The 25,894-nt window shown below is 43.8% G+C and overlaps 1 protein-coding gene across 1 annotated transcript in view; it reads right to left on the reverse strand.

The window, feature by feature from the left end:
- Positions 1 to 25,894, reverse strand: part of LOC126455770 (dehydrogenase/reductase SDR family member 11-like) — a 94,118-nt gene that overhangs the window by 15,694 nt on the left and 52,530 nt on the right. The window contains exon 2 of the mRNA XM_050091535.1: positions 2,819 to 2,981. Within this exon, the coding sequence (XP_049947492.1) occupies positions 2,819 to 2,981 (163 nt within the window). The remainder of the gene's footprint in view (positions 1 to 2,818; positions 2,982 to 25,894) is intronic.

Consider the following 25,894-nt stretch of genomic DNA (forward strand, 5'->3'; position numbering starts at 1 on the left):
GAATCCTGCCTCGGGCATTGATGTGTGTGACGTCCTTAGGTTAGTTAGGTTTAAGTAGTTCTAAGTTCTAGGGGACTGATGACCTCAGAAGTTAAGTCCCATAGTGCTCAGAGCCATTTGAACCATTTTTTTTTTTTTGTCCACTAGTCGAAGGTTGGTTATGAAGGTGGAGAGCGCCAGACATAGAACGTAGTGTGGCAATTGATCCTTCGGCACCTGGACTCCATCTTCAGGCCACAAGTGGCCCGTCGGGACCATCCGAACGTCGTGACATCCTCAGTCAGCACACCGCCCTCCCGGTCGTTACGATGGTTTTCTGTGGCCAGAGCCGCTACTATTCGGTCGAGTAGCTCCTCAATTGGTGTCACGAGGCTTAGTGCACCCTGAAAAACGGCAACAGTGCATGGTCACCCATCCAAGTGTCGGCCACACCGGACAGGGCTTAACTTCGGTGATCAGATGGGAACCGGTGTATCCACTGCGGCAAGGCCGTTGCCTTTTCGGCGCCTCAGTGGAGGTAAAAGCCGCACTGTACATTAAGGCATCCTAGCGTCCCACACAGAGGGGCGCGACTGCATCTGCAAAGAAAGCGGACCATTCATGGCGTCGTCCTTATTCGGAGGGCGCATAGGTATTAACGATTCTGACGTCATGGAGAGTGAGCGCAGTGCCTCTCTGCATGAGGCAGGAAAGCGACGCCTTAGGCAGTTAGAATATCACGTAGAAGCATTGGCACACTACTGCCAGTGGGAGACTTGAGCAGTGTACCCAAAAGTGCCGACGGAATCCTCGACAGAGACCCCCTGGAGGAGGACAATGTCTATATCCGCCGGATTAAGCGTACCTTGCTACAACGTCAGTTCATGGCGCGCACAGATACTACTGATGTTGAGAGTCGCCAGTCGTGTTGTTGGGTCTCCATGGCCGCCAGGACGTGGCGTCCACTCCGCTGGCGGCCGTCAGGGGTGGACCAGCCGCAGCATCCATCGCGTTTTCAGTCACTGTGTCGTAGCCCTTCATCAGGACGTGCCCTTCCGCGGCACCAGACAGTAGTACAGTGTCATCCTCGACGTCATCAGCCCAGAGCTCGTCGGTACGGATGTCTCTCGACGGGACGTCAGCTGTGCACCCAGCTGCAGTTGGCACAGCAAGAGGAACGCCGCCCAGGACACTTGCAGGAGGGTTCGGCGCGGCCCCGGCACTACGGCATTGAGCTGTCGTGGGTGGAGCTAGTGGAACATTACCGTCCCACACTGCGTCATCGGACATGTTGTCGTCATCTTCTGTCCCCGTTCTTCGAAGATAATGATCCAAGGGCTTACGGTGCGGTTTCCGGCGCCTCCATGGGGCCTTTCGTTCACGTATACGCTGTTCTGTGTTAGAATGGGAACGGTTGGCTATCGCCTCCTTGCTAGATGGAAAGAAGGCAGAAGTCAGTACAACGCGAGGCGTCAGATCCGTGTCGCGGTCAGCGGTTCTAGGCAGGCGAGTGTCTCCTCCCGACAGTGGCTCTGTTTGCAGCGATGTGAAAAACGTCGGGCTGGCCGTGGTGGCCGAGCGGTTCTAGGCGCTACAGTCTGGAACCGCGCGACCGCTACGGTCGCAGGTTCGAATCTTGCCTCAGGCATGGATCTGTGTGATGTCCTTAGGTTAGTTAGGTTTTAGTACTTCTAAGTTCTAGAGGACTGATGACCTCAGAAGTTAAGTCCCATAGTGCTCAGAGCCATTTTTTGAAAAACGTCGGATTAGCCTCCACGACGGTAGTCATCACCTGCGACGGGTCGTGTGGGTCGTGCAGAAGATCGGCAGTTGGTGTTGTGACCGCAGTATTGGTGATAAGACGAGCTGAGGACGGCGCAGTGGAGGCGGCGTCGTTGAGTTGTGTCTCTACAGTCCGGCGCTGGAGACAGTTTTGGCCGCAGCCAGCGCAGGTAAGGGGGGTATCCGTCATACACAATGGCGGCCCTGCATCCTCCTATAACCAAGTAAGACGGCACAGGCTTCAGCAATTCCATTTTCACCTGACGGACGCCGTTTGTTGCAGGATAGGTCTCAAAGATTTTCCATTTTTTGACCAGGCGACTAAGTACATTGCCATATGGACCTCGAATGGGAGTTCGAAAACAGTGATCGTACGCAGGCCGAAACCCACGTGGTCAATCACTACTTCACCTAACTCTCCGTCGGGGTGATGAAACTTGAGGTTTCGCTCGTGGCGGCTCACGAGTTTCGTTGCACAGATCTCTTCAGCGCGCATCTGGACTTATACAGCGTTCCCAGTGATGGAAAGTGAACGCCAATGACATCCTGCGGATCCAGGTGAAGATAATCCGGTATAAAGTTCTCAATTTCGTAAGGTCTTGGCCGTGCATATACTGCGTGGTATGTGATCTTGATCACTGCCCGCCGGTAAGGCTTTGCCATGGCTCGCTCGTAAGAGGGATTCAAAACCGCGGCGAGAAGTACACGAAAGCGCGCTCCAGCTCCACCACAGCCAGGACGCAGCAGACGTCCGCGTATCATGGCTGCACGAGCCGAACTAGCCTTACGCTATCAGACCACGACTGATGGCCAGGTCTGAACTCCCACATCCTGTAAACCATGTGTCTACAAGCTGTACTCGTACATACTACATGTTTATTTTCGTACATGGGTACCTCTTACTTGAAAGTCGAAGACCTGTGGTCGGCGGATAAATACAATAGTTCCCTAATTACTGTGGAATGGCATGGTAGCATCGTACTAATTTTTAAATTATTTAGTATTTTCAAATGTCCGTATGTAAGTCGTACAAAGTAATGCAAGGCGTTGCTCTTACCCGTAAGGCTAGTAATGGGAAATACACCAGCGTTGTTGATGAGGATGTCGACGCCACCCAGGTTGTCCTTGACCCACTTGAAGGCCGCCAGGATGCTGGCTTCGTCGCTCACATCTCCGGCAACGGCGTACAGCTTCCCTGGCGCGTCTTTGAGTGCAAGCTCCTGTTGTGAGGCATAAACACTTTACTATATAAAACTCGTCATTAATATAATATTTTGCTCTGGGTGTTATAAATAGGCTGATTAGGTTTTTATATTGGTAACGCCACGTAGCGCTCTGTAAGAAAATCACTGATTGTGCTGTGTGCAGTCTGTGACTGGTTTGCATTGTTGAAATATTTGCTATTGTAGGGTTGGGCAGTAGGATGTGAAGAACGCGTAGCGTTGCGCAGTTGGAGGTGAGCCGCCAGCAGTGGTGGATGTGGGGAGAGAGATGGCAGAGTTTTGAGAGCGGACGATCTGGACGCGTGTCCGTCAGAAAAAGGAAATTTGTAAGACTGGCTGTCATGAACTATAATGACTTTTGAACACTATTAAGGTAAATACATTGTTTGTTTTCCATCAAAATCTTTCATTTGCTAACTATGCCTATCAGTAGTTAGTGCCTTCAGTAGTTAGAATCTTTTATTTAGCTGGCAGTATTGGCGCACGCTGTATTGCAGTAGTTTTAGTAACGAAGATTTTTGTGAGGTAAGTGACTCATCAAAGGTAAGGTTATTGTTAGGGCCATTCTTTTGTTCTCAGCTATTTGAAAATCAAATAACGTAAGAGGTTTACCAGCACAGTAATCCATAAGGTTTTCTAAGGGGATGTTTCAATGTGATTTGGAACATTTTCGTGATTACATAAGATTACTGATACATATTTTCCCTGATATTTCTACATCGTCGAACTGACGTAATCAGGTCTGTATTCATACCAGCTGATCAAGCCTAAATCTGTATTTCTACTAAGCGATACTTGCCAGACGAAACAGTTGTACGAGGCTGTTTCGCTCCATCATTTATATGGGGCGAAATCTCTCACGAAGTAATCAGTAAAAGGATGGGCCATAAGTGCGACATAACCATCTCGACGTGCTCTGCCGTATCTCTAGTTATTGGGACTGGGTTCGGTAGACACATATGAGAAAGAGAAAGGAAACGCAGTCATGTCACCACGGGCGATGGAAGGAAATACTCTGCGGGTGATACTAATATGGAAACCACGTTATGAGGGAAATAACAATGGAATCCTTTGACCATACCACGTAAAATTTGACCTGCATCAAAGTAGAAGGTTTTTAGCATCTTGCATCGCTAATCAATACAAAAATTGAAAAAATTAATAGGAATCTGCGAGAACCAGTAACCATCAGAAAAAGGCCGCCTGTGACACTGATTCATTTCAGTACGATATCAGTAAATACCCCAACGGTTTCTCATGGATTACTTAAAAGAAATTCTTTTTGGTCAATGATCATTTGACTGATTTAATGCGGCCCCCCACAACTTCCCCTCTGTCCCACCCTCTCCACTTCAGAGTGACATTTACACACAATATCCTCAGTTATTTGTTGAATATAGTGCAATCCGGATTTTCCTCTAGAGTTTTTATCCTTTACAGCCCCCTCAAGTACCACGGAAATTATTCACTGACGTCTTAACCCATTTTCCACCATCCTGTCTCTTTTTCCTTCCTTTGCCGATTCTGTGGAGAAACTCCTCATTTCTTATCAGTCCACCTAATATTCAGCATCGTTCTGTAGCATCACCTCTCAAATGATTCTATTCTCTTCTTCTCAGTTCCCCCTCGGTCTATGATTCACTTATGTACAAAGCTATGCTCAGTAGACTATCCATGTCATTAACTATGCCCTGTTATTCTTTCTCTCTTCCTCTGATGACAGCAAAGCCATCAGCGATCTAACAGTTAATATTCTTTGGCCCTGAATTTTAATCCAATTCTTGATCTAACTTCGATTTCTGTGATTGGTTCATTGATGTACAGATTGAACAGCAGAGGAGAAATACTTGCATCACATCTTTTTGAGTGCTTCGTGTATAATGTACATTACCCCTATTCTCCTACAGTTTAGAATTATTCCTCCGAGAATTTCGAACATCTTGAACCATTTTACACTGTCGTGAACTTTCTCTATTTCGGCATATTCTATAAAAGTCTCTTGATTTTTCTTAAGTTTTGCTTCCATTATCAACCGTAAAGTAATATCTGTCTACTTTATGCATTTAAAGCCAAACTGATCGTCATCTAACTTATCCTCAACTTTCTTATGTGTATTACTCATTTGATGAACTTTAATGTATGTGGTGTTAAGCTGAAAACGTGATAGTTTTCCCCCTAACCTCCCTTGCGATCTTCTGGATTGTGTGTACGGTATTTGTTCGAAATTCGGATGGTTTGTCTCCAGTCTCACAGCTTCTACCAACTTGAACAGTCGTTTGGTTGCCGCCTCCAAGAAGGATTTAAGATATTCCGAAGGAATTTTATCTATCCCTTTTGCCTTATTTGATCACAAGGGTTCGAAAGCTCTGTCAAACTCTGATTGTAATATTGAATCACCCGTGTCATCTATACCGATTCCCAGTCCTTCTTAGATCACACCGTTATGTAGTCCCTCTTCTCTTAAAGGCCTTTAACGTAGTCGTTCTACCTATCTGCTCCCTCCCCTGCATATAACGGTAGGAATCCTCTTCCACTCTTAATGTTGAGTCCTTTCATTTTTTCTGCATGCTGAAACAGTCGTCTTTCCATTTCTTCAAATTTCCTGCTACCTTTTCGCCTTTGCTTCCACGCATTTGCTGTTAATGTTATTCCTGAGTGGCTTATTTTGCTGCACATGTGTGTGTGTGTGTGTGTGTGTGTGTGTGTGTGTGTGTGTGAAATCTTCTAGGAGTTAACTGCTAAGGTCATCAGTCCCTAAGCTTACACATTACTTAACCTAAGTTATCCTAAGGACAAACGCACACACCCATGCCCGAGGGAGGACTCGAACCTCCGCCGGGACCAGCCGCACAGTCCATGACTGCAGCGCCTTAGACCGCTCGGCTAATCCCACGCGGCTTGCTGCACATAAAATCTAACTGTTCTCACTTGTGGTTCTACAGGCGTCCGCACTTCCACAGAGCAATAGACGTTTTATTTAATAGTTGAAGTTGATGTTAACGTTATCTAGTGGTAAACTTTCCCCTTGCTGAATCCGAAATGAATCCAAACAACATTTGATAACTCCCAGATTAACGAGACAGAGACTCACATTTGTGCTTTCCAATATAAAGTTGGTATATTCCGTCGATATAACCTAGCAACGCCACAACAGCACATAGAAATGAATATAATGTCGACAAACCGCCGTCTGGAAGCTCTCGAAGTGACTTACCTTATTTACCAACCGAAACGGTTTTTGGTGAAAACTAGGCTTGCGATAAATATTAGAATATTTGAGTACTAATATCAAACAAGCCGATAACTACGGTAAAAAAAAAAAATTCGGGAAGCACATTGTATTGAATTACTTGAACAGTATACATAGTCGGCGTCTTACAAAATTATATTTCACAAATAACCTCTAGATACATAATTCAACGGTGGAAAAACAGTCTATCAGCTTTTAGTTGTAAAGAAAAAAAAATGTAAAAATCAGGAATTTTTCTTCAAAATTGGACATCTACAGATTCATTATTCCAGAGCAGTGGGGTTCTACTTTATTTTAACCTACTGAACAAAAAATAATTTAATAAACTGTTTCTTTAAAGTACTGTACTTCACTATTTTCATTGACAAGTTCATCACAACACTCTAGGGCCTCCCACAGAACTCTCGGGCTGCTTCTGATGTCGTTCTGAAAATCTTTTTACTTTCTTGACACTGTCGGCTTTCTTGGCACGCGCGTTTGCCTGCATTTTATTACAGCTGACTGATCAATGTCCCTGAAACTATCTATATGGGCTTTATTTACTTCAGCAATGATCAGAGAGGAAAAATTTCTTCGAGTGTGCTTATTTACATACATAATAACTCCGGCTTCTCTTTTGTTAAGCTGTTATCAGTGGTCTTGAAATCTTACTCTCGCCAGTCGTCGCCCATAACGATGCAGGTACTCTTGAGACTCAGAGTCTCCTGGTAGCGTGATGACAAGGTTACAGTTTCAGGTTTTCTCAATTGCTTTTTAATGGCATAAAATAGCATAGCAAGTGACATGCACAGAAAACATGACTCCTGATTGGCAAGCAGTAAGCTGATTTGTCGACAACTAACAATAAATGTCTACGACATGTTCACACTTAACAAGACTCGTGTTTTGTAGGTGTCGAGTTTCGAAAAATTTCCCGTTTTTGCGTGCAATGTTAAACACGCAAATAGCAAGCTTTCATACAACCCGTGCACTCCAACTGATGAATGTGCAAAAATGTTTGAAAACGGTAGAAAAGTGCAAGTTTTATTTGGTAAATGAAGTGCCGACTTACTATACCTAATCACGTGTTAAATTCAGATCATAAACAGAGCAAGATCCGCCACACGATGATCGTCACCATTAGAGCCAGTCTGCTACACATTCGACAAGAAGGCCTAATCAACCACACCGCTCCAATGTAACGTGCCAAGTCGTAAAGAAAAAGCAAAATTCACTTTGTGTTGATGAGCATACAAATGGAGGGGCTGAGTATATGCGTGTTGTTTTCACGTCCTCAATACGAACTTATTACTGCACTCAAGCATGGCTCTATCTCTCTCCATTTCTGTGCATCTTATTGTATCACTTTCTACCAATGTCACGCCTTATATCCACTTAAGTGCCTAACAGAATGCATCACAACTGTGGAACCGGCACACCCCAACTTCCAATCACACTTACCAGGCAGTACTGTCTGCTATTCGCAACCACAACAACAAACACATGCCAACTAACTGTTTCGCACCTACTACTACACTCCAACTGCCACCTCAATGCGAAAACTGGCCTGCCTAAGTAAAGCGACCACGCCCGCGACTTTCATCCACTGAGCCAAAACTTGCACTAAAACCACAGGCAAAGACATGAGTGTAGCCGATGTAGAGGGTGACAGACTGTCAATCCTAAGGGCCCGGGTTCGATTCCCGGCTGGGTCGGAGATTTTCCCCGCTCAGGGACTGGGTGTTGTGTCGTCCTAATCATCATCATTTCATCCCCATTGACGCAGAAGTCGCCGAAGTGGCGTCAAATCGAAAGGCTTGCACCAGGCGAGCGGTCTACCTGACGGAGGCCCTCGTCACAGGCCATTATTATTATTATTGAACTATAGGAAATAAAACTTCCGAACGGTTCGCGTTGCGACGCTCAAAGTGCACGGCAGGCCGCAGGGCATGATGGGAATTAGTATCTGCATGAACACACGTCTTGTTGTTGTCGGCCATTGGTCACTTGAAAATGGCACGGTACGCCTGAGCGTATAGCGCTTGTGAAGGCCTACTATGCCAGCACCCGGCCGCTGTGACCGAGCTGTTCTAGGTGCTTCAGTCCGGAACCGCGCTGCTGCTGCGGTCGCAGGCTCGAATCCTGCCTCGGGCATGGATGTGTGTGATATCCTTAAGTTAGTTACGTTTAAGAAGTTCTAAGTCTAGGGAGTCACACCTAGTGATACGTGGCTGGCGACCACGGGGCCCCGAGCTGAGTCCTGGCATTGCTTCCACTTACTTATGCCAGGCTCCTCACTCTTATCTTTCCTATCTGGCCACCCTCGGCCAGCTCTTGTTCTTTTCCGACCCTGACGCTATTAGGTTTCGAGGGCTAGGGGTCTTTCATTTTCCAACCTATACTTCTCATGCAGCGTCTGACCCGGAGCGGGCGGCTGCAAAAGGCGTCTGTATCCCATGTTAGGGGCGGCCTCCAGAACTGCGGAAGGCAACGGAATACCACCGCAGATTATCTTCCCTGCATAATGCAGTCTCCATTTTATGCACAAAAAATGGCTTCCTCTCATATTAAATCAGTGTCCGGAGGTAAAATAGTCCCCCATTCGGATCTCCGGGGGGGACAACTTGAAAGGAGGCAAAAAATCAAAACGAGAATTGGTACCTGGAATGTCAGAACTCTGCTACAAGCAGGAAAACTAGAAAACCTTAAAAGAGGGATGGAAAAGAATCATATGGACCTCGTAGGAGTTGCTGAACTAAGATGGAATGGACATGGAGAGTTGCAGTCAGATGAATATGTATTCTACTACTCAGGAGAAGAAGTAAAAGGAATTAATGGAGTAGGAATGATTATGACAAAGGAATTGGCTAAATGTGTGGAATATGTAGACTATGCAAATGACCGGGTTATTGGTGTAAGGCTGAAAGGAGCACAAAAAGATTTACTGATTGTCCAGATGTATATGCCAACTCCAGAACATGATGACCAAATTGTAGAGGAAACGTACAATGTAATAGAGAGAGTAATGGACGAAAATAAAAAATGCTGCAAAATAGTAATGGGAGACTGGAACGCCATTGTGGGAGAAGGGAAAGACGGAAACATAGTAGGCAGTCATGGTCTTGGAAAGAGAAATGACAGAGGTGAATGGTTAATTGACTTCTGCAGGGAAAGGCAGCTGATAGTGGCAAACACATGGTTCAAGAACCATAAGAGGAGGCTCTACACTTGGAAATCACCAGGGGATAAATATAGAAACCAAATCGATTTTATACTGGTAGAAGAAAGATACAGGAATGGAATCAAGAAGGTGCACACATTACCAGGTGCAGATATTAATAGTGTCCACAACTTACTTATGGCAGAAATAGAAATAAGAATGAAAAAACTGAAAAAGGCGACAATGGTGAAGAAATGGGATCTAGAGAAGATAAGGTCCAACAAAGAACAAATTACAGAAATGCTGTCTCGGGACTTTCTAAACACATTACGAGACAAAGAAGCACCTGATAATGCCAACGAGTACTGGAATATGCTGAAAGAAGGAATCATTAAAGCAGGACAGCAAAATATAGGATATGTAAAAGGGAAAAGGTCAAAAAAACCATGGGTCACACAAGAAATGATTTCCAAGATGGAGGAGAGAAGAAAATTGAAAAACAAGAACACTGAAGATGCAAGAAAGATATACCGAAGGTTAAATAACGAACTGCGAAGAGAAACAGAGCAGGCTAGGAAAAAATGGCTAAAAGAGGAATGTGATGAAATTGAAGAACTGGACAGGAAAGGAAGATACGAATTACTATACAACAGAGTAAAGACTATGACATGGGAACAAAACAGAGCAGGAAGTGCTACTATGGAAATTTTGAGTAAAGACGAAGAGGTAGTGTATAAAGATCGTGACGATGTCCTCCAGAGATGGGAAGAATATATAAAAGAGCTATATGACACAAATAGCAAACCAGAAACTCTGGAACTTGAATCACACAACAGTGTAAGTGATGAAGAGAAAGGACCGACCATCATAATGGAAGAAGTAAAGTCTGCTATTGCTGCAATGAAAAATGGCAAAGCAGTAGGTACAGATACAATACCGGGAGAAATACTAAAATGCTTGAACCACAATGGAATAAGAGAAATATTGAGGTTATGTAATAAAATATATGACAGTGGTTAATGGCCTGAGGACTTTTTGACAACAGTAATGATTCCATTGCCGAAAAAACAAGGAACCAAGAATTGCAGCGAGCACAGGACAATCAGCCTCATTTCACATGCAGCCAAAGTGATGTTAAGAATAATTAATAAAAGACTTGAAAAAGTAATAGAGGAGAATCTCGGCGAGGAGCAGTTTGGCTTTAGACGGAATACGGGCACCAGAAATGCAATAGGGCTCCTACGAATCTTAGGAGAAAGGTTTATTGAAAAAGGAAGAGACCTATATATGTGCTTCATCGATTTAGAAAAGGCATTTGACAATGTGGTTTGGGACAAGCTGGCGACTATTATGAGGGAAAAGAGAGTGGACTGGAAAACCAGAAGACTTATAAACTCATTGTACCTTAATCAAAAAGTTTCAGTTAAAGTGAGAGGAGAAAGTACAAACTGGATCAGACTAGGGAAAGGAGTAAGACAAGGATGCTGTTTATCACCTACTCTTTTCAACCTGTACTTGGAAAATATGATTGACCAATGCTCATTAGATGACAAAGGAGTAGAAATTGGAGGAAGAAGAGTAGGGTGCTTGAGATTTGCTGATGACATGGTCCTTCTAGCCACAGGGGAAAAAGAATTACAGGATTTGGTGGACACCGTTGCAACTAACGGAAAAAAATATGGAATGAAAATTAACACAAATAAAACAAAGGTATTGGCAATAGGAGGAAATAAGGAACTAAAAATTGTGCTGAATGGAGAAAAACTAGAACAGGTGCAAAATTTTAAGTATCTTGGAAGCAGGATAGACACCGACTGGAAGTGCACCACAGAAATTAAAACAAGGATAGCAATGGCAAAAGAGGCGTTTTATAAGAAAAGGAGAATCTTCTGCAGCGGTATGGACAGAGAACTCAGAAAGAGACTCATAAAATGTCTTGTATGGAGTGTTCTTCTATATGGCGCTGAAACATGGACTATGAGGAAAAAAGACAGAGAAAGGCTGGAGGCTTTTGAGATCTGGACATGGCGGAAGATGGAAGGAATAAGTTGGATGGACAGAGTAAAAAATGAAGAGGTACTGAGAAGAGTGGGAGAGAAAAGGCAGTTACTAGATGTAATAAAGAGAAGAAAAAGAAATTGGATTGGGCATATATTAAGAAAGAATGACGGACTGATAAAAACAGTTTTAGAAGGTTATGTAGAAGGGAAAAGGAAGCGAGGAAGGAAGAGATTCCAGATACTGGATGACATGATGGACGGTACAACATACAGCAGCCTTAAGAAGGAAGCAATGGATTGCAGAAAATGGAGAGGCAAAGGACCTGCTAATATAGCAGATAACTGATGATGATGATGAAGTCTAGGGGACTGATGACCTCAGATGTTAAGTCCCGTAGTGCTCAGAGCCATTTGAACGATTTTGAACTATGCGAGCAATAATAGCTCAACTGTGGCTCAAAGGAAGTTTGCGACCAAGTTCAAGCTGAACACAACCGGTCCAAGTGCGCTAACGATCAATAATTTGTTTAGCAAGTTTGATAGAACGGGAAGTCGGCAATGTCGGTCGCCCTCAGAGGGTGAAAACGCCTGAAAACATCGAGAAGCCGCGTGTGTTTCAAACCAGCCACAGAAAATCGATCAGACGAGCTGCGCAACAGGTAGGAATCAGTTAGGAGACACTACGACAAATTGTTGTTGAAAACCTGCATCTCTTCCCACACAAACTTCAAACCCACCAGCCACTAAGCCCCAGGGCCACGGACGGAACAGCGGTTGTGTTTCGCCAACACTATTGTCCACAGACCTGACGAGCAGGACCTGGATGTGAATATGGTTTGGTTTAGCGACGAAGCCCACTTTCATTTGGATGGGTTCGTCAATAAGCAAAATTGGCCCATTTGAGGGACTGAAAATCCGCATTTCGAGATCGAAAAGTCTCTCCTATCCCCCCCAACGGGTGACTGTGTGATGTGAAATGTCCAGGCACGGAATAATCGGTGCGGTATTACTTGATGGCACGGTGACTACCGAACGGTACGTGAAGGTTTTGGTAGATCCCCATTATCCAAAGTGACCCTGATTTCGAGGAGATGTGGTTCATGCAAGAGAGAGCTCGACCCCATCGACGCAGCAGAGTGATGTCCTGGAGGAGCACTTTAAGGACCGCATTCTGGCTCTGGGGCATCCAGAGCCCACTGACATGGGTCTCGATTGCGCACTATATTTTCCGGACTTCTTTTTATGGGTCTACATTAAAGACAAAGTGTACAGAAACAACACCAAGACCACTGAGGGGCCGGCCGAAGTGGCCGTGCGGTTAAAGGCGCTGCAGCCTGGAACCGCAAGACCGGTACGGTCGCAGGTTCGAATCCTGCCTCGGCCATGGATGTTTGTGATGTCCTTAGGTTAGTTAGGTTTAACTAGTTCTAAGTTCTAGGGGACTAATGACCTCAGCAGTTGAGTCCCATAGTGCTCAGAGCCATTTGAACCATTTTTTTGAACCACTGAGGAGCTGAAAACAGCCATTCAGGAGGTCATCGACAGCATCGATGTTCCGACACTTCAGCGGGTCATCCAGAATTTCGCTGTTCGTCTGCGCTACGTCATCGCCAATGATGGCAGGCACATGGAATATGTCACATACTAAATACGAATACCTGTAGTGACGTTTACATGTTGAATAAGTGTGTATACGCTGCAGTTTGTAGCTAATTTACCTTTTTTCATATACTTCAATAATTGTCACCCTGTACATATTAATAGAATATATACGTTAACTCAACTGAATATTCACCCGATTTCCGGTTTCAAACTGAATATGATTAAAGTGTCGTGTCTAATGTCAGTTTGCGTATCCATACTCTCGAATTTGGATTGACTATTCTGAAGAAATATACCTCATCACATGGATTTCAAGACAGAAATTCGTTTTGTTATTTTATTTGAGTCTGTGACCTATAGTGTAAAAACATGTTTAGAAAGATATTCATTTCTGATGCTGTCCTACTTCCTTACAGTAACAACAGAAATGGGAGACATTAAGACTATTGTACGTGCAGATTGGAAATACACAATAATAGATAGAGGGGTTGTAGTCTGTGAATTATGTAGAGGAATTGTTGTCAACAATCGTACTTTTTGTTTGTCGCATAATCAAACCAACGTAATTGAAAGTGATAAGTGGTACGGTGCGAGTAGTTGCTGTATCATTTAAATTTGAAGAACTGTCTGCCACTTACCTGTTAGTGCAAGTTTAAGCAAAGTGCGCTGGTCTGTGAGACTTACGGTAAAGCAGGCATGAGTCAAATCCGCATACCGAATGACGACCGCTGTTGTGGTACACCGCCGAGTCTCAATGTGGGTTTTGTAACAGGATGTAACAGGTGGTGATAATTAAAGTGCAGCTGCTCACAAGAGGTCCAGTGTGGGCTTAGTCATCGTATGGAAGTGAAACCTGGTAGATATTACAATGCATAAATGCGGAATCGATTTATCCTGGAAGAAAAGTAGTTCCAATTTTGGCCACTTGTTTCAAACGTGGCGCTGTGAATGCAAGGAAGAATATGTAGAAATGTTTCCGTATGTAATGGATTAGGAATAGAATGTGGGCAGGAAACTCCAAACAATCAGAAAGACATAATGTTGATTTTATTATTAACGCAGTTTGTTCAGTATGAGCACCAGAGACATCTAAAGGTGCGTTTACACTGTCATTTGTATCGGCACATGTATGAGATACACGTATATGCGACTTTGCGACATGTATCGTGACTTGTATGAGTTGACAAGTATCAACCTCATACATGTATGAGCGTGCGTTTACACTGGTTGATATGTATCACTGTGCGATAGCTTTCGACGACGATTTGGAAGATTTCACATTTTTATGTGCTGGTACACTTGCTCTTTTGGAAGATGATAGGAAGAAAAGGCGGAGGAAGCGTAGATGGTGGCAGAGAGAGTTTCTCGCGAAGTAACGCTAAAGGATGGCGCATATTTTAGAAATTATGTTAGGATGAGTATGGAGGATTTCCGCGGTTTGTTATCACTTGTGGCTCCTCTTGTGTCCAAAACCAACACAAACTTTCGGGAAGCGATTCCACCAGAGGATCAGTTGGCAGTAACACTCCGTTTTTTGGCCACTGGGGATTCCTCTTGAAACGAAGATTTCATTACAAAACATTTGCATTGTCGCGCGATTGCTAATGCCAACGTCTCACACACGATTGTCGGCATCCGTTGTCAACATTATCAAGCGAGGCCGCCGGAATAATAGCAAAAAATTGATATACGTGGCAGATGCATGAAAAAATTATAGAATGTATTACATACTCTGATATATATAAAACTTTTACCTTCACTTCTTGGAATAAAACTTGCACAATAGCCTCGCAAACACGAAAAATAATGTTGCATATGGCACTTTTTGATGTTCTATGCAGATACATTAACGTCGAAACGATAGTCGGCACCTCCAAAACTCAAACAGCCGCCAAAGAGCCTGGTACTACGCATGCGCTAATCGTCAAAATAAGCGGCAGGCGACAAGACGACAGGAAATGATAGTACTGCCCATGCGCGATTTCTTCAAATGTCGCTCATACATGTCGCGTATATGGCCAAAAAGCGATATACAAAATGTATACGCGACTCGAGGGTCCGCATACAAGTTCCGTGAATTTTTGTATGAGGTGATGTATCGCGACATGTCAAATTGACATGTCGCTCATACACGTCGCGATACATGTATCCCAGTGTAAACGTACCTTAAGAGGCGCTGTGTCCGCATTTCGACGTGATCAACGTTGCTCGCAGCAGTTCCGGAGGAATCTGAGCAATGTGTTGCTGAATATTGGCCTTCCGGTTGAGACCGAACGTGTCCCTGGTAAATGCGTTATTTTAGATGTCCCAAAGCCAAAGTGGCATGTATTCAGATCAGAAAACGTCTGGAAAACCTGTGGAGATAAGCATTAAGCAGATCTTTCACTAGGTTAGCGACAGAAAGAAAGGAAGAATGGGCTGAACGTCCCGTCGACATAGAGGCCATTAGCGATGGAGAATAAGCTCGGATTAAGTCAAGGTTGGCAAAGGAACCATCCCAGCTTTTGCCTAGATGAGCGATTTAGAGAAATAACGGAAAACCTAAATATGGATGGCTGGACGCGGTTTTGAACCGTCGTACTCCCGAATGCGAGTGCAGTGTGCTAACCGCTGCGCCACCTCACTCGGCGCGAGCGACAGAGGCAGTGCCCTATCTTTCATAAGATCTGTGGTTTCCACACAGTTGCGCTCTCCCAAAGCAGGAATCACTTTCCGTTCAAGGAGGTCTCGATAACGTGCAGACGTCACAGTACACCTGACAGGCCCTTGCGTGTATTCCCTTCAAAGATGAACGGACGAAGAATAAAAGTGCTTGTGAATTCACACCATACAGTCACATGCGGCGAGTGCAGTGGCTCTTCGTGCACAATGCGCCGTTTAACAGTACCCCAAATTCGGCAGTTCCGTGTATTCACTGCAGCCAATAGTGTAAAATGTGCCTCGCCACTCGAAAGAATATTGCCCAGCCGTAAGTCATCAACTTCGACCCGTGCCAGAACTGAAGAGGAAATTCAGAACATTGCTGCACCGTCTGGATTTTGTACAGGTATCAGTGTAAAACAGACCGCAGAATTCCCAATACTGTTGACCATGGGATGGACAACTGTAGTGACACTGCGCGAGTACTATCACTATAGTCTGGGAGACGAGTCTTTGTTATTGACAGCTCGATAGCGTCTTTCCGTTGCCTAGCGACCGCAGGCAGGCAGCCAATGACGGCCTGACTTTGAGCGGGTAGCAAGGGCCACGTTGCCGCTCTGAAACCCGGTCGCGCGCGCTTATGAAACTTACCAGTGTCTCGCGTGCAGGCGGTGCGGTCGTTCGTCGTTTGTCTGAAGTTGAATTCGCAGTTTATTTCGTTTTTGTTGTTTAAAGTGTTTCTTTGTTTATGTTTCGTTGTAAACAATGTCTAGTGCGGCGGGTAGTACCAGCCCAACACAAGAAGTGAAACGGAGGAAGAAAAGTGTGCTACACACCCAGGCCCGTGAATTCGTGTGCTCTGTGAGGGATTACTTTGAGAAAGAAAAGGACAAAGGTGGGCCCTTAATTCCTGTTGTTCAGGTTGTGAAGAGAACTGCAGCAGCATTGAAAATAAGTAAGAACACTGTTGTAAAGATAGGGAAAGAACAGTATAGTGTAGATTGTGACGAGAGTGGCACAACAAAGCTGCACACACCAGGAAAGAAGCGACCGAGAAATAAGCAGGTGACAGCTTTGGACGATTTTCAGAAAGACGCTATTCGTCGTCATATATACAGCTATTATAAGAGAAGGGAACAACCCACTCTATCTATATCACAGGTGTCGCTTCAGAAAGACGAGCTTTTGAAAGGGAGCAAATTTTCATTGCGTATAGTGTTGAAAGACATAGGCTTCAGCTATTCACTGTTTAACGGACGCAAAATATTAATGGAAAGGACAGATGTAGTTGCATGGCGGTGCAGATTTCTGCGCAGGATCATGGGTGTGGAATTCGAAAGTATAGTGTGGTTAGATGAAACTTGGGTCAATGCCAGCCATTCTTTACGTAGAGGCTGGAATGATGGAACGCCCGAGGGGACAATGGCAGTGCCTGTTGGCAAAGGAGGGCGTATTATTGTCTTACATGCAGGAACATCGAAAGGTTTTGTGCCAAACTGGTTGATAATGTTTCGGTCAAAAAAGACGGGAGATTACCATGAAGAAATGAACAGTGTAGTATTTCAAGAATGGTTCGAGACATCGCTTATGACGAATCTGACAAGTCCATCAGTGATTGTTATGGACAATGCGCCTTATCATTCCGTTGTTCACGATAAGGCACCAACCTTGGCAACAAAAGAAGACGATATCATTCAGTGGTTGAAACGCCGAAAAGTAGATTTCAGGGAAGATTTAAGGAAGGCGGAACTGCTCGAAATTGTGGCACAAAAGAAACCCCAATTTCCAACATATGTAATTGACGAGATTGCTAAAAGGCACGGGCATGAAATCGTTCGGATTCCTCCGTACCACTGTCACTTCAATGCAATTGAAGGAGTGTGGGCGCAGATAAAAAAATTACATTGCTGCAAACAATAAAAAATTCACGATCTCTGAAGTGGAAACTCTCCTTCCAGCAGCCATCAATAAAGTGACAAGCGAGACGTGGGCTAAAATTGTAAACAGCACTGCAAGTGCCATCAGAGAGGCGGCCAAAACCGAAGGGGTTGTGGAAGAATGCATCGAAAATTTAGTTATACATCTGGGAGAGAGCAGTGATAGTTCGAGTAGTGCTGAGGAAGACAATGTCAAATCAGATTCTGACAGTGATGTGAGTGGTGTTTTTCCATTACAGTAACTACAACGTATTCAGGAATGTAAGGAGGGAGTTTGCTATCGATCTACAACCAGATCATCGTATTGTGAGTACTTTCTTCAGATTATAACTCTTAATACACTGACCAATTATTCTGTAGCTTGTAGTAGAACAAATTAATAATGCTAATACTTAACAATGGAAACCAAAACTGCTAATGTTCAACAACTTGCGAAAATAGTTTTCATTTCAGTTGTGAAGTTTAACAAATAACTTTATTATGTTTCAGCATCTTAGATACTTGTACTAAATAGCTCTTATCAGTTTTCGAGTTAATATATTTCAAGCATCAACTTTAAATAAATTCACGCGTACCAATACGACTTGTATTTTGTCTCGCTTTTATTTCTGCTGCTAGAGAATGCGTGTAGCAGACAGGGAGCCACGTTCGGCAACAGCGCCGTCTGCCCGCCGGAACCGTCAGTACCAATGACTCGTCTCACGGACTAAGACTGGGGCACGTGCTGCATGGTCAGCTGCAGCAACAGCAACCTCAACAATAACTTCCATCGGAACAGGACGCCTTCCTCTTCCAGGTTCCACACCAAGCTCACCCATGTAATCGAATTTCATTACCATCTTCTTTAAACCATGCAATGACATCGGGCCTCCCCTCAAATCTTTCAGTCGGCGACATTCTCTGAATGCAGCACTATAATTGCTGCCGTTCACGTAAAGCTATTTCGCTAACAGCGAGCGGTCTCCCTTCTGGAAATCCACACTGTTCACTCACGTTACGGCTTGTCGAACGGCATCGTAGACGTTATACTGTCATACAAACAGTGTACAATGCCAGGTTTTTCCAGGCGACCAAAATGGGAACCATTTTTTTCCAGTGTAAATCGGTTTTGTATCATCGCTCTGGAATATCTACCAAGTCGCGCTGCCATATGATAATTACAATCCATATTGGATCTCTATGAGTAGCTCGCTTCATTTATAACCACTTGGTATCTTAAATCGGACTATATCTCGTGATCTAGAGGATACCGAAACGGTAGCTCAGAGTGATCTGTCAGGGCCCTGGCCACACTATGTATTAAAAATAAAAAAAAACTGAGTAAATTTTGCATCGATGAAATTTGAGAGACTATCATGCAACATCCGCAGATAGCTTCAGAAGAAAAACGGCAAAGCAATGGGTAGGGAAAGAACGTGATGTAGCGAATTTAATTAATAGCCAACACGCCCAGGATCCCAGGTTCTTCACCGACTGCTTTGAAATTTTCACTCAACGTTGCATTCGAATATGCACATGTCCTGTATACCTACTGAAGCGCCATCTTATAACACACTGACAGGGAAAAAACCGCTACACCAAAAAATAATTAATTAGAGGAATGAAATTTCGGGAATACTTTAGTCTAGGTAGCGCATTTAAGTGATTAACATCGCAAGATCACAGCTTAGTCCGAGCGCGAGGTAAGTCATTGCAAATGTGAAATGCTGGTAAATCAATACCCGGCGTAATCGCCAGACTGTTGAATGCAAGCATTCAACCGTGTATGCATTGTGTTGCACACGTGCAGGATGTCAGTTTGTGCGAAGGAGTTTCATGCCTATTGCACGTGGTCGGACAATACAGGGACGGTTAATAGTGTTTGTGGATGACGCCGGAGTTGTCGTCTCATGACATCCCATGTCCGCCCCGGTAGCTGAGTGGTCAGCGTGACAGACTGTCAATTCTAAGGGCCCGGGTTCGATTCCCTGCTGGGTCGGAAATTTTCCCCGCTCAGGGACTGGGTGTTGTGTTGTCCTAATCATCATCATTTCATCCCCATCGACGCGCAGGTCGCCGAAGTGGCGTCAAATCGAAAGACCTGCACCAGGCGAACAGTCTAACCGATGGGAGGCCCTAGCCACACATTTCCATGACATCCCATATGTGTCCGCCCCAATACCTGAATGCTCAGCGCGAAGGACTGCCGTCCTAAGCGGCCCGGGTTCGATTCCCGGATGGGTCGGGGATTTTCTCCGCCCAGGGACTGGGTGTTGTGTTGTCTTCCTCCTCATTTCATCCCCATCCGGCCCGCAGGTCGCCCAATGTGGCGTCGAATGCAATAAGACCTACACCAAGGCGGCCGGACCTGCCCCGTAAAGGCCTCCCGACCAATGACGGCAAATGATCATTTCCATTTTTCCGTCCGATTATGTGCTCGCTTGAAGACAGATCTGATGATCTAGCAGGCAAAGACAACATGTTGACACTCTGCAGAGCATGTTGGGTTACAACAGCGGTAATTGGGCGAGCGTTATCCTGTTGGAAAAGATCCGTGGAATGCTGTTCATGAATGGCAGGACGACAGGTCGAACCACCACACTGACGTACAACGTTGCAGTCAGGGTGTGTGGGATAACCGCGGGAGTTCTCCTTCTGTCATACGAAACCGCAGCTCAGACCGTAACTTGTGATGTTACAAAATAAAAGTGTTGTTGCTATTCAGTGGAAAGTTGGAAATTGAGATTTAGCTTACTGTTTTATCAATCGCCATTGGCGTAAGAATCATGGATTGACCATTGTCATAAAATATTGCATTATGAGATGTGAATAGTTTCTACTTGCAGTTTCGCGTGGCTTGAGACAGTCACAACTAGCGTGCTATTGATTAAGAAATCGCATTATCGTCTTTCTAATTACTTCATGATCGTAGATACGATCATACCCGGTTGTGAAGTTATTGTTATGACAAAACAATTTCCTAAGGGACCAGAAAGTTCTTAAGGGCGCAAAAACAACTGTAACATCACACAAAAGGGAAATTCAATATTAAAGCTGATGCAAAAAGACGATAAAACAGTTTTCTTTTTATCAATGTAACACGCACATTGGACTGCTGATCTCCGTGTCTGTAATCTTATCGAAATGCATAATTAAAATGAAAATAATACTGAGGAGATGATAGGAATTAGCACTGCTAAATGATTCAGTATTCCCAGAACAAATATTTATTATAAACTGAAACATATATCGTACCTTAAGCTTAGTACTACAATGACGGTAGATTTTTATGTCCGTATCATGTCCATTGAGCGCTCTTTTATACGGCCATTGTCTTCTTTGAGTCGCTCGTGCATCGTCACGGTAAGTTATAACAGTTCTTCTTCCTACACTTCACTCAAACTTAGACATAACACGTTTTTATACATTTAGTAAAAATAATTAGATCAGACCGCCACAAATCTGCGTCCGTCTTACTCGAGAAAAACAGTACAAGTCTTTTTAGCGCTCCAGGCTTCATTTGTTCTCCAGCGAACAAAATAGTGAACGATCGCATATCCATCCGTACTTTTCTGTTTATATTGCCGCCCAAAGACGACGAATTACATTATCTAGAAAATTCCACCGTCGCCATGCGACGCCTTATTATATATTAATCATTCTTTATAAACAAGTATTTGCCTTCTGGCTGAATTTGCTGTTTTAATTAAGCCAAAAATAGCGAATATCACAAACTCCAAGTATAGGTCCAGTGCGTCTAGCATACGCACAGCTTGGTTGCAGGGCTCTTAACTGGCCTCCGTCTAACCAACTCAACGGCAATCACTAGCACCGCGGCAGAAGCAGCTTTCATCAGGAAACACAAAAGACCTTACCCTCCAGCAAGCTCTCGCTTGACACACTGAAATCGCAAATGTGGTGGCTTGGGGCTGGTGGAATGCACGCTGCAGGGCGTCTGGCTCGGAGCTGTCCTTCAAACAACCGATTTGTAGCAGTTTGCTGTTTCTCTAGGGTACCAACTGTTTCTCAAATTGCTGCTTCACGAGCAGTTACCATGCGCCAGAGCCACACGCACAACACGATAGCCTCTCTGTAGTGCCATCGGACTGTCCAGAACCTGGTCTTCTTGTGACTGTACATTCTCGTGATCACCGCTGCCAGCAGTCATGTACAGCGGCTACGTATCTGCCAAGTGTTCTTGCAGTATCGTAAAAGGAACATCCAGTGTCCCGTAACACTATTACACGACCTTGTTCAAACCCAGTGTAAGTGCTGATAATGACGTCTTTGTCATCTTATAGGTATTCTTGACTAACATCAACTCACCACGTCCAATCTCAAAGGTAAATAGCGCTCACGACCGTATCTAAAGCAGACCTGATTTGCATACCCATAGTGGGTCTACTAGCGCCACTTTTGTGCGACTGTCTCGAAGTTTGAATAGACATCATCTTTCAGTTGTACAAACACGCCTACCAACTTTCGTTTATGTTGAACAAGTCGTTCTTGGCGTTGCGATTCTTTTTTTTTTTTTTATCAGTGTATAGAAATACATATTTAATTAGAAAGGCGAAACATTGTTATCAAAAAAGTACTTGATCTTATCAGTTGAAGACATAAAATCTGGAAATGAGTCCGTGATCATATTTTTGCCACTTTATTTTACAGGTCCGTCTTGATTACATAATTTTTTTACATTTCACTATGACCGGGAGACAGGAAAAGCAAAGGAGAAATGGCTGACGGAAAAGTGTGACAAGATAGAGAAATTAGAGAACGAAGGAAAACATGATATGATGTACAAAGAAGCTATGGATTTGACATTCAGAGAAAAAGAAACAACAATGGACTAAAGGAAGTTGAGGCAGTAGACGCTAAAAAGGTGAGTGAACCCCAAGAAATAATGAGAAGGTGGAAAGAATATGTAGAATGGCTATACGCTGCAACAGCCAACCAAGTGAAGAAGACCTTGGGATAGAAGCAGAACATAAAGTTGCAGATGATGATAAAGGAAATGCAATACTAACTAGTGAGACTGAAGAATCTATGAAGGAGATGAAAAATAGAAAGTCAATGAGAATTGATGAGATTCCTGCAGAACTGTTAAAGCCATTGAAGAAAGAAGGGAAAATGGGAGTTGACTGAATTGTGTAATCAAATATACATGACAGGAAAATGGCCAAAGGACTTTACAGAAAGTATCTTAACACCTATAGAAAAGAAAAAATAAACAGCAAAAAGTGTGACGATCATAGAACAGTGAGCCTGATATTGCATGCAGCCAAAGTCTTGCTGTGGACACTCAACAGAACGCTGTATGGAAAGCTGAATTGCGTAATAGGAGACGAACAATTTGGTTTCAGGCGAGGAGTGGGAACTAGAGATGCCATTGGGCTACTGAGAGTGATAGGGGAGAGGTATGTGGAGAAGAAAAGGAAGGTGTATGTTGTGTTCATTGACCTTGAGAAGGCTTTTGACTGTGTCAGATGGGACAAACTGATGGAAATCCTAAGGAAACATGGAGTTGACTGGAGGGATAGACGGCTAATTACAAATTTAGGTTTGAACCAGAGAGCAAGAGTAAGAATAGGAGGTGTGATGAGTGAAGAAATTGAACTGGGAAGAGGTGTAAGAGAGGGTTGTTGTTTATCACCAACACAGTTCAATATATATCTCGAGGAAATTATTAGTGAAAGTTTTGATGGAAGGAGAGGAATTTGTATAGTGAGTCGGAGAGTGGAATGTGTAAGATTTGCAGACTACGTGGTTGTGATAGCAGAGAGTGCAAGAAGATGGAACAAATGTTAGATGATATAAACACAAAATCAGAATAATATAGAATATAGATTAACAAGAAGAAAACGAAAAGCAAGGTAATTGGAGGAAAGGCGCCGTATGATAATAGGAGGAGAGGAAATAGAGCAAGTGAATAACTTCAATTACGAGGGATGTTTTTTAAGTAAGGGCCGTTCGCGTGTGTAGTCCCGTAGTTCGCGCGGGCGCCGCAACAAGCCACCGCGCCACTTGCCGGCATTCTTCCCGTTCACACTGATGCAAGTTGCAGCTCTGTAGCTGACGTGTACGCATCGCTGTGCTACTTTATAATGTTTACGGTTATTGAATCGCCCGCCGCGTGTTAGATACGGTCAGTGATACGTTTTTTGACCGCGAGAAGCCTATCACCTGCAGAAATTCATCGTCAGTTAACAGAAGTTTATGGCTTGAATGCAATGACTGAAGGTAAAGTGCGTCAATGGGTTAGAGAGTTTAAAAATGGCCGTCAAAACGTCCATGACGAAGAAAGCTCAGGCCGGCCTCTGTGATCACTGATGATTTGGTGGCTGCAGTCAAAACAAAGCTTCGTGAGGACAGAAGATTCACAATTTCCACTCTTTCTTTGGAATTTCCATAAGTTTCAAGATCGGTTTTGTACAAAATTGTGTCTGAAAACCTAAACTTTAAGAAACTGTTCTCGGTGGGTACCCAGACTCCTCAAAGAGGACCACAAAGGGAAGAGATTTGCCACTTCATTGGACTTTTTGATTCGTTACGAGGAAGAAGGGCGTGACATGTTGAGTCAAATTGTCACTGGAGATGAAACATGGGTATCCCATATCACTCCCGAAAGCAAGCGACAATTGATGGAATGGCGACACACAACCTCGCCCGTCAAGGTCAAAGCCAAACAGACGTTGTCAAAGCGCAAGATTATGGCAACTGTGTTCTGGGACCGGAGCGATGTTTTGCTAGTGGACTTTATGCCACGAGGAGCGACAATCAACTCAGATGCCTACTGTGCAACTCTAAAGAAGCTCCGCAGAGCAATTCAAAACAAAAGGCGCGGCATGCTGACAAAAGGAGTTTTGCTCCTGCACGATAACGCTAGGCCTCACACCTCTCAAAAGACTCGGGATTTGGTTGATTCTTTTGGATGGGAAGTTTTGGACCATGCACCGTACAGCCCCGACCTTGCTCCTAGCGATTTTCACCTTTTCCGGTACCTGAAACACCATCTTGGCGGGCAGCGCTTCAATGACGACGATGAAGTGAAAGCGGCCGTGAACTCTTGGCTGTCGGAGCAGGCGGCCGAATTCTTTGAAGAGGGAATTACAATCTTAGTTGTACGGTATGACAAGTACTTAAATAAACGAGGCAACTATGTAGAAAAATAGGTAAAAGTGTGTAGAATCAGAAAATAAAAGTTTTTTTACAAAAGTATTTGTATCTTTTTTTAAAAATAAAAACGGCCCTTACTTAAAAAACAACCCTCATACTTGGGAAGTGTAATAATGGGTGATACGCACTGCTCAAACGGAAATTGAGAAAAGAATTGAAATGCAAAAGAAGGATTGAAGAAGAAAGAGAAATTACTTTGTGGACCACTAAACAAAGATCTGAGGAAAAGACTTGCCAAATGTTACATCTGGAGCGTTGCATTATATGTGCGGAGACCTGGACATTGAGGAAGGAAGATGAAAGAAGACTGGAGGCACTAGAGATGTGGATATTGAGAAGAATGGAAAAGTGAAATGGGAAGACCGAGTAAGAAGTATTAAGAATAGTTGGAGAAGAAAGAAACATGCTGAAAGTCATTAGAAAAAGAAAACGGAACTGGATTGGACATCGTTTGAGGAGGGACTGTTTATTGTAGGAAGGAATAGAAGGAATGGTGGAGAGAAAAAGGGGAAGAGGAAAAGAAAGATATCAAATGCAGAACAATATCAAAGGAGACAAATATTCAGAAATGAAAATACTGGCTGTGGACAGACAAAAGTGTAAGGCGAGACCTGCCGTAAGGCAGAATACCGTACTGCTACTACTACTACATTGACCGGTTTCGGCTACTACCATCTTCAGATCTGTTACAAAAACAAAAGTGTCTAACAAACTAACCTATGTTTGCTGACACTAAATCTATAAAAGTCTTAGTGCTACATGTATACCAGCTATACATACCATAAAATGTTCTGATGTAGTCTCAACGTCAAAGTAAACATGTAGTTACATAGTAAGTGCTGGTAATGATCAGAATGCGTTCGATACTTATGCAAGGAAACCGAGGTCAGCAGGGGACACTATAGGTAGGCTACATGATTAACCAGTATCGCAACTGTAATGGTTAAAATGTGGTATGCATAGTCATTAATTAATAGGTTTAACAAATTCTGTGTGAATGAGGAGATTGTTCTTAAATATGTTAATGTAAGGATTAATAATAATTCTACAGCAGCGAAACGTGTGAAAGGCAAAAGTGAAGTTGTATGGATAAGGACTGAGATCAAGGAAGCATACAAGGATAAAGAAAAATGTAATTTGGTAGTAATCAGACTACAGTTACCTTTATGTACGTTACTCTCGCCATT

The sequence above is a fragment of the Schistocerca serialis genome, chromosome 2 (assembly GCF_023864345.2).
Source record: "Schistocerca serialis cubense isolate TAMUIC-IGC-003099 chromosome 2, iqSchSeri2.2, whole genome shotgun sequence".
Taxonomy (NCBI): domain Eukaryota; kingdom Metazoa; phylum Arthropoda; class Insecta; order Orthoptera; family Acrididae; genus Schistocerca; species Schistocerca serialis.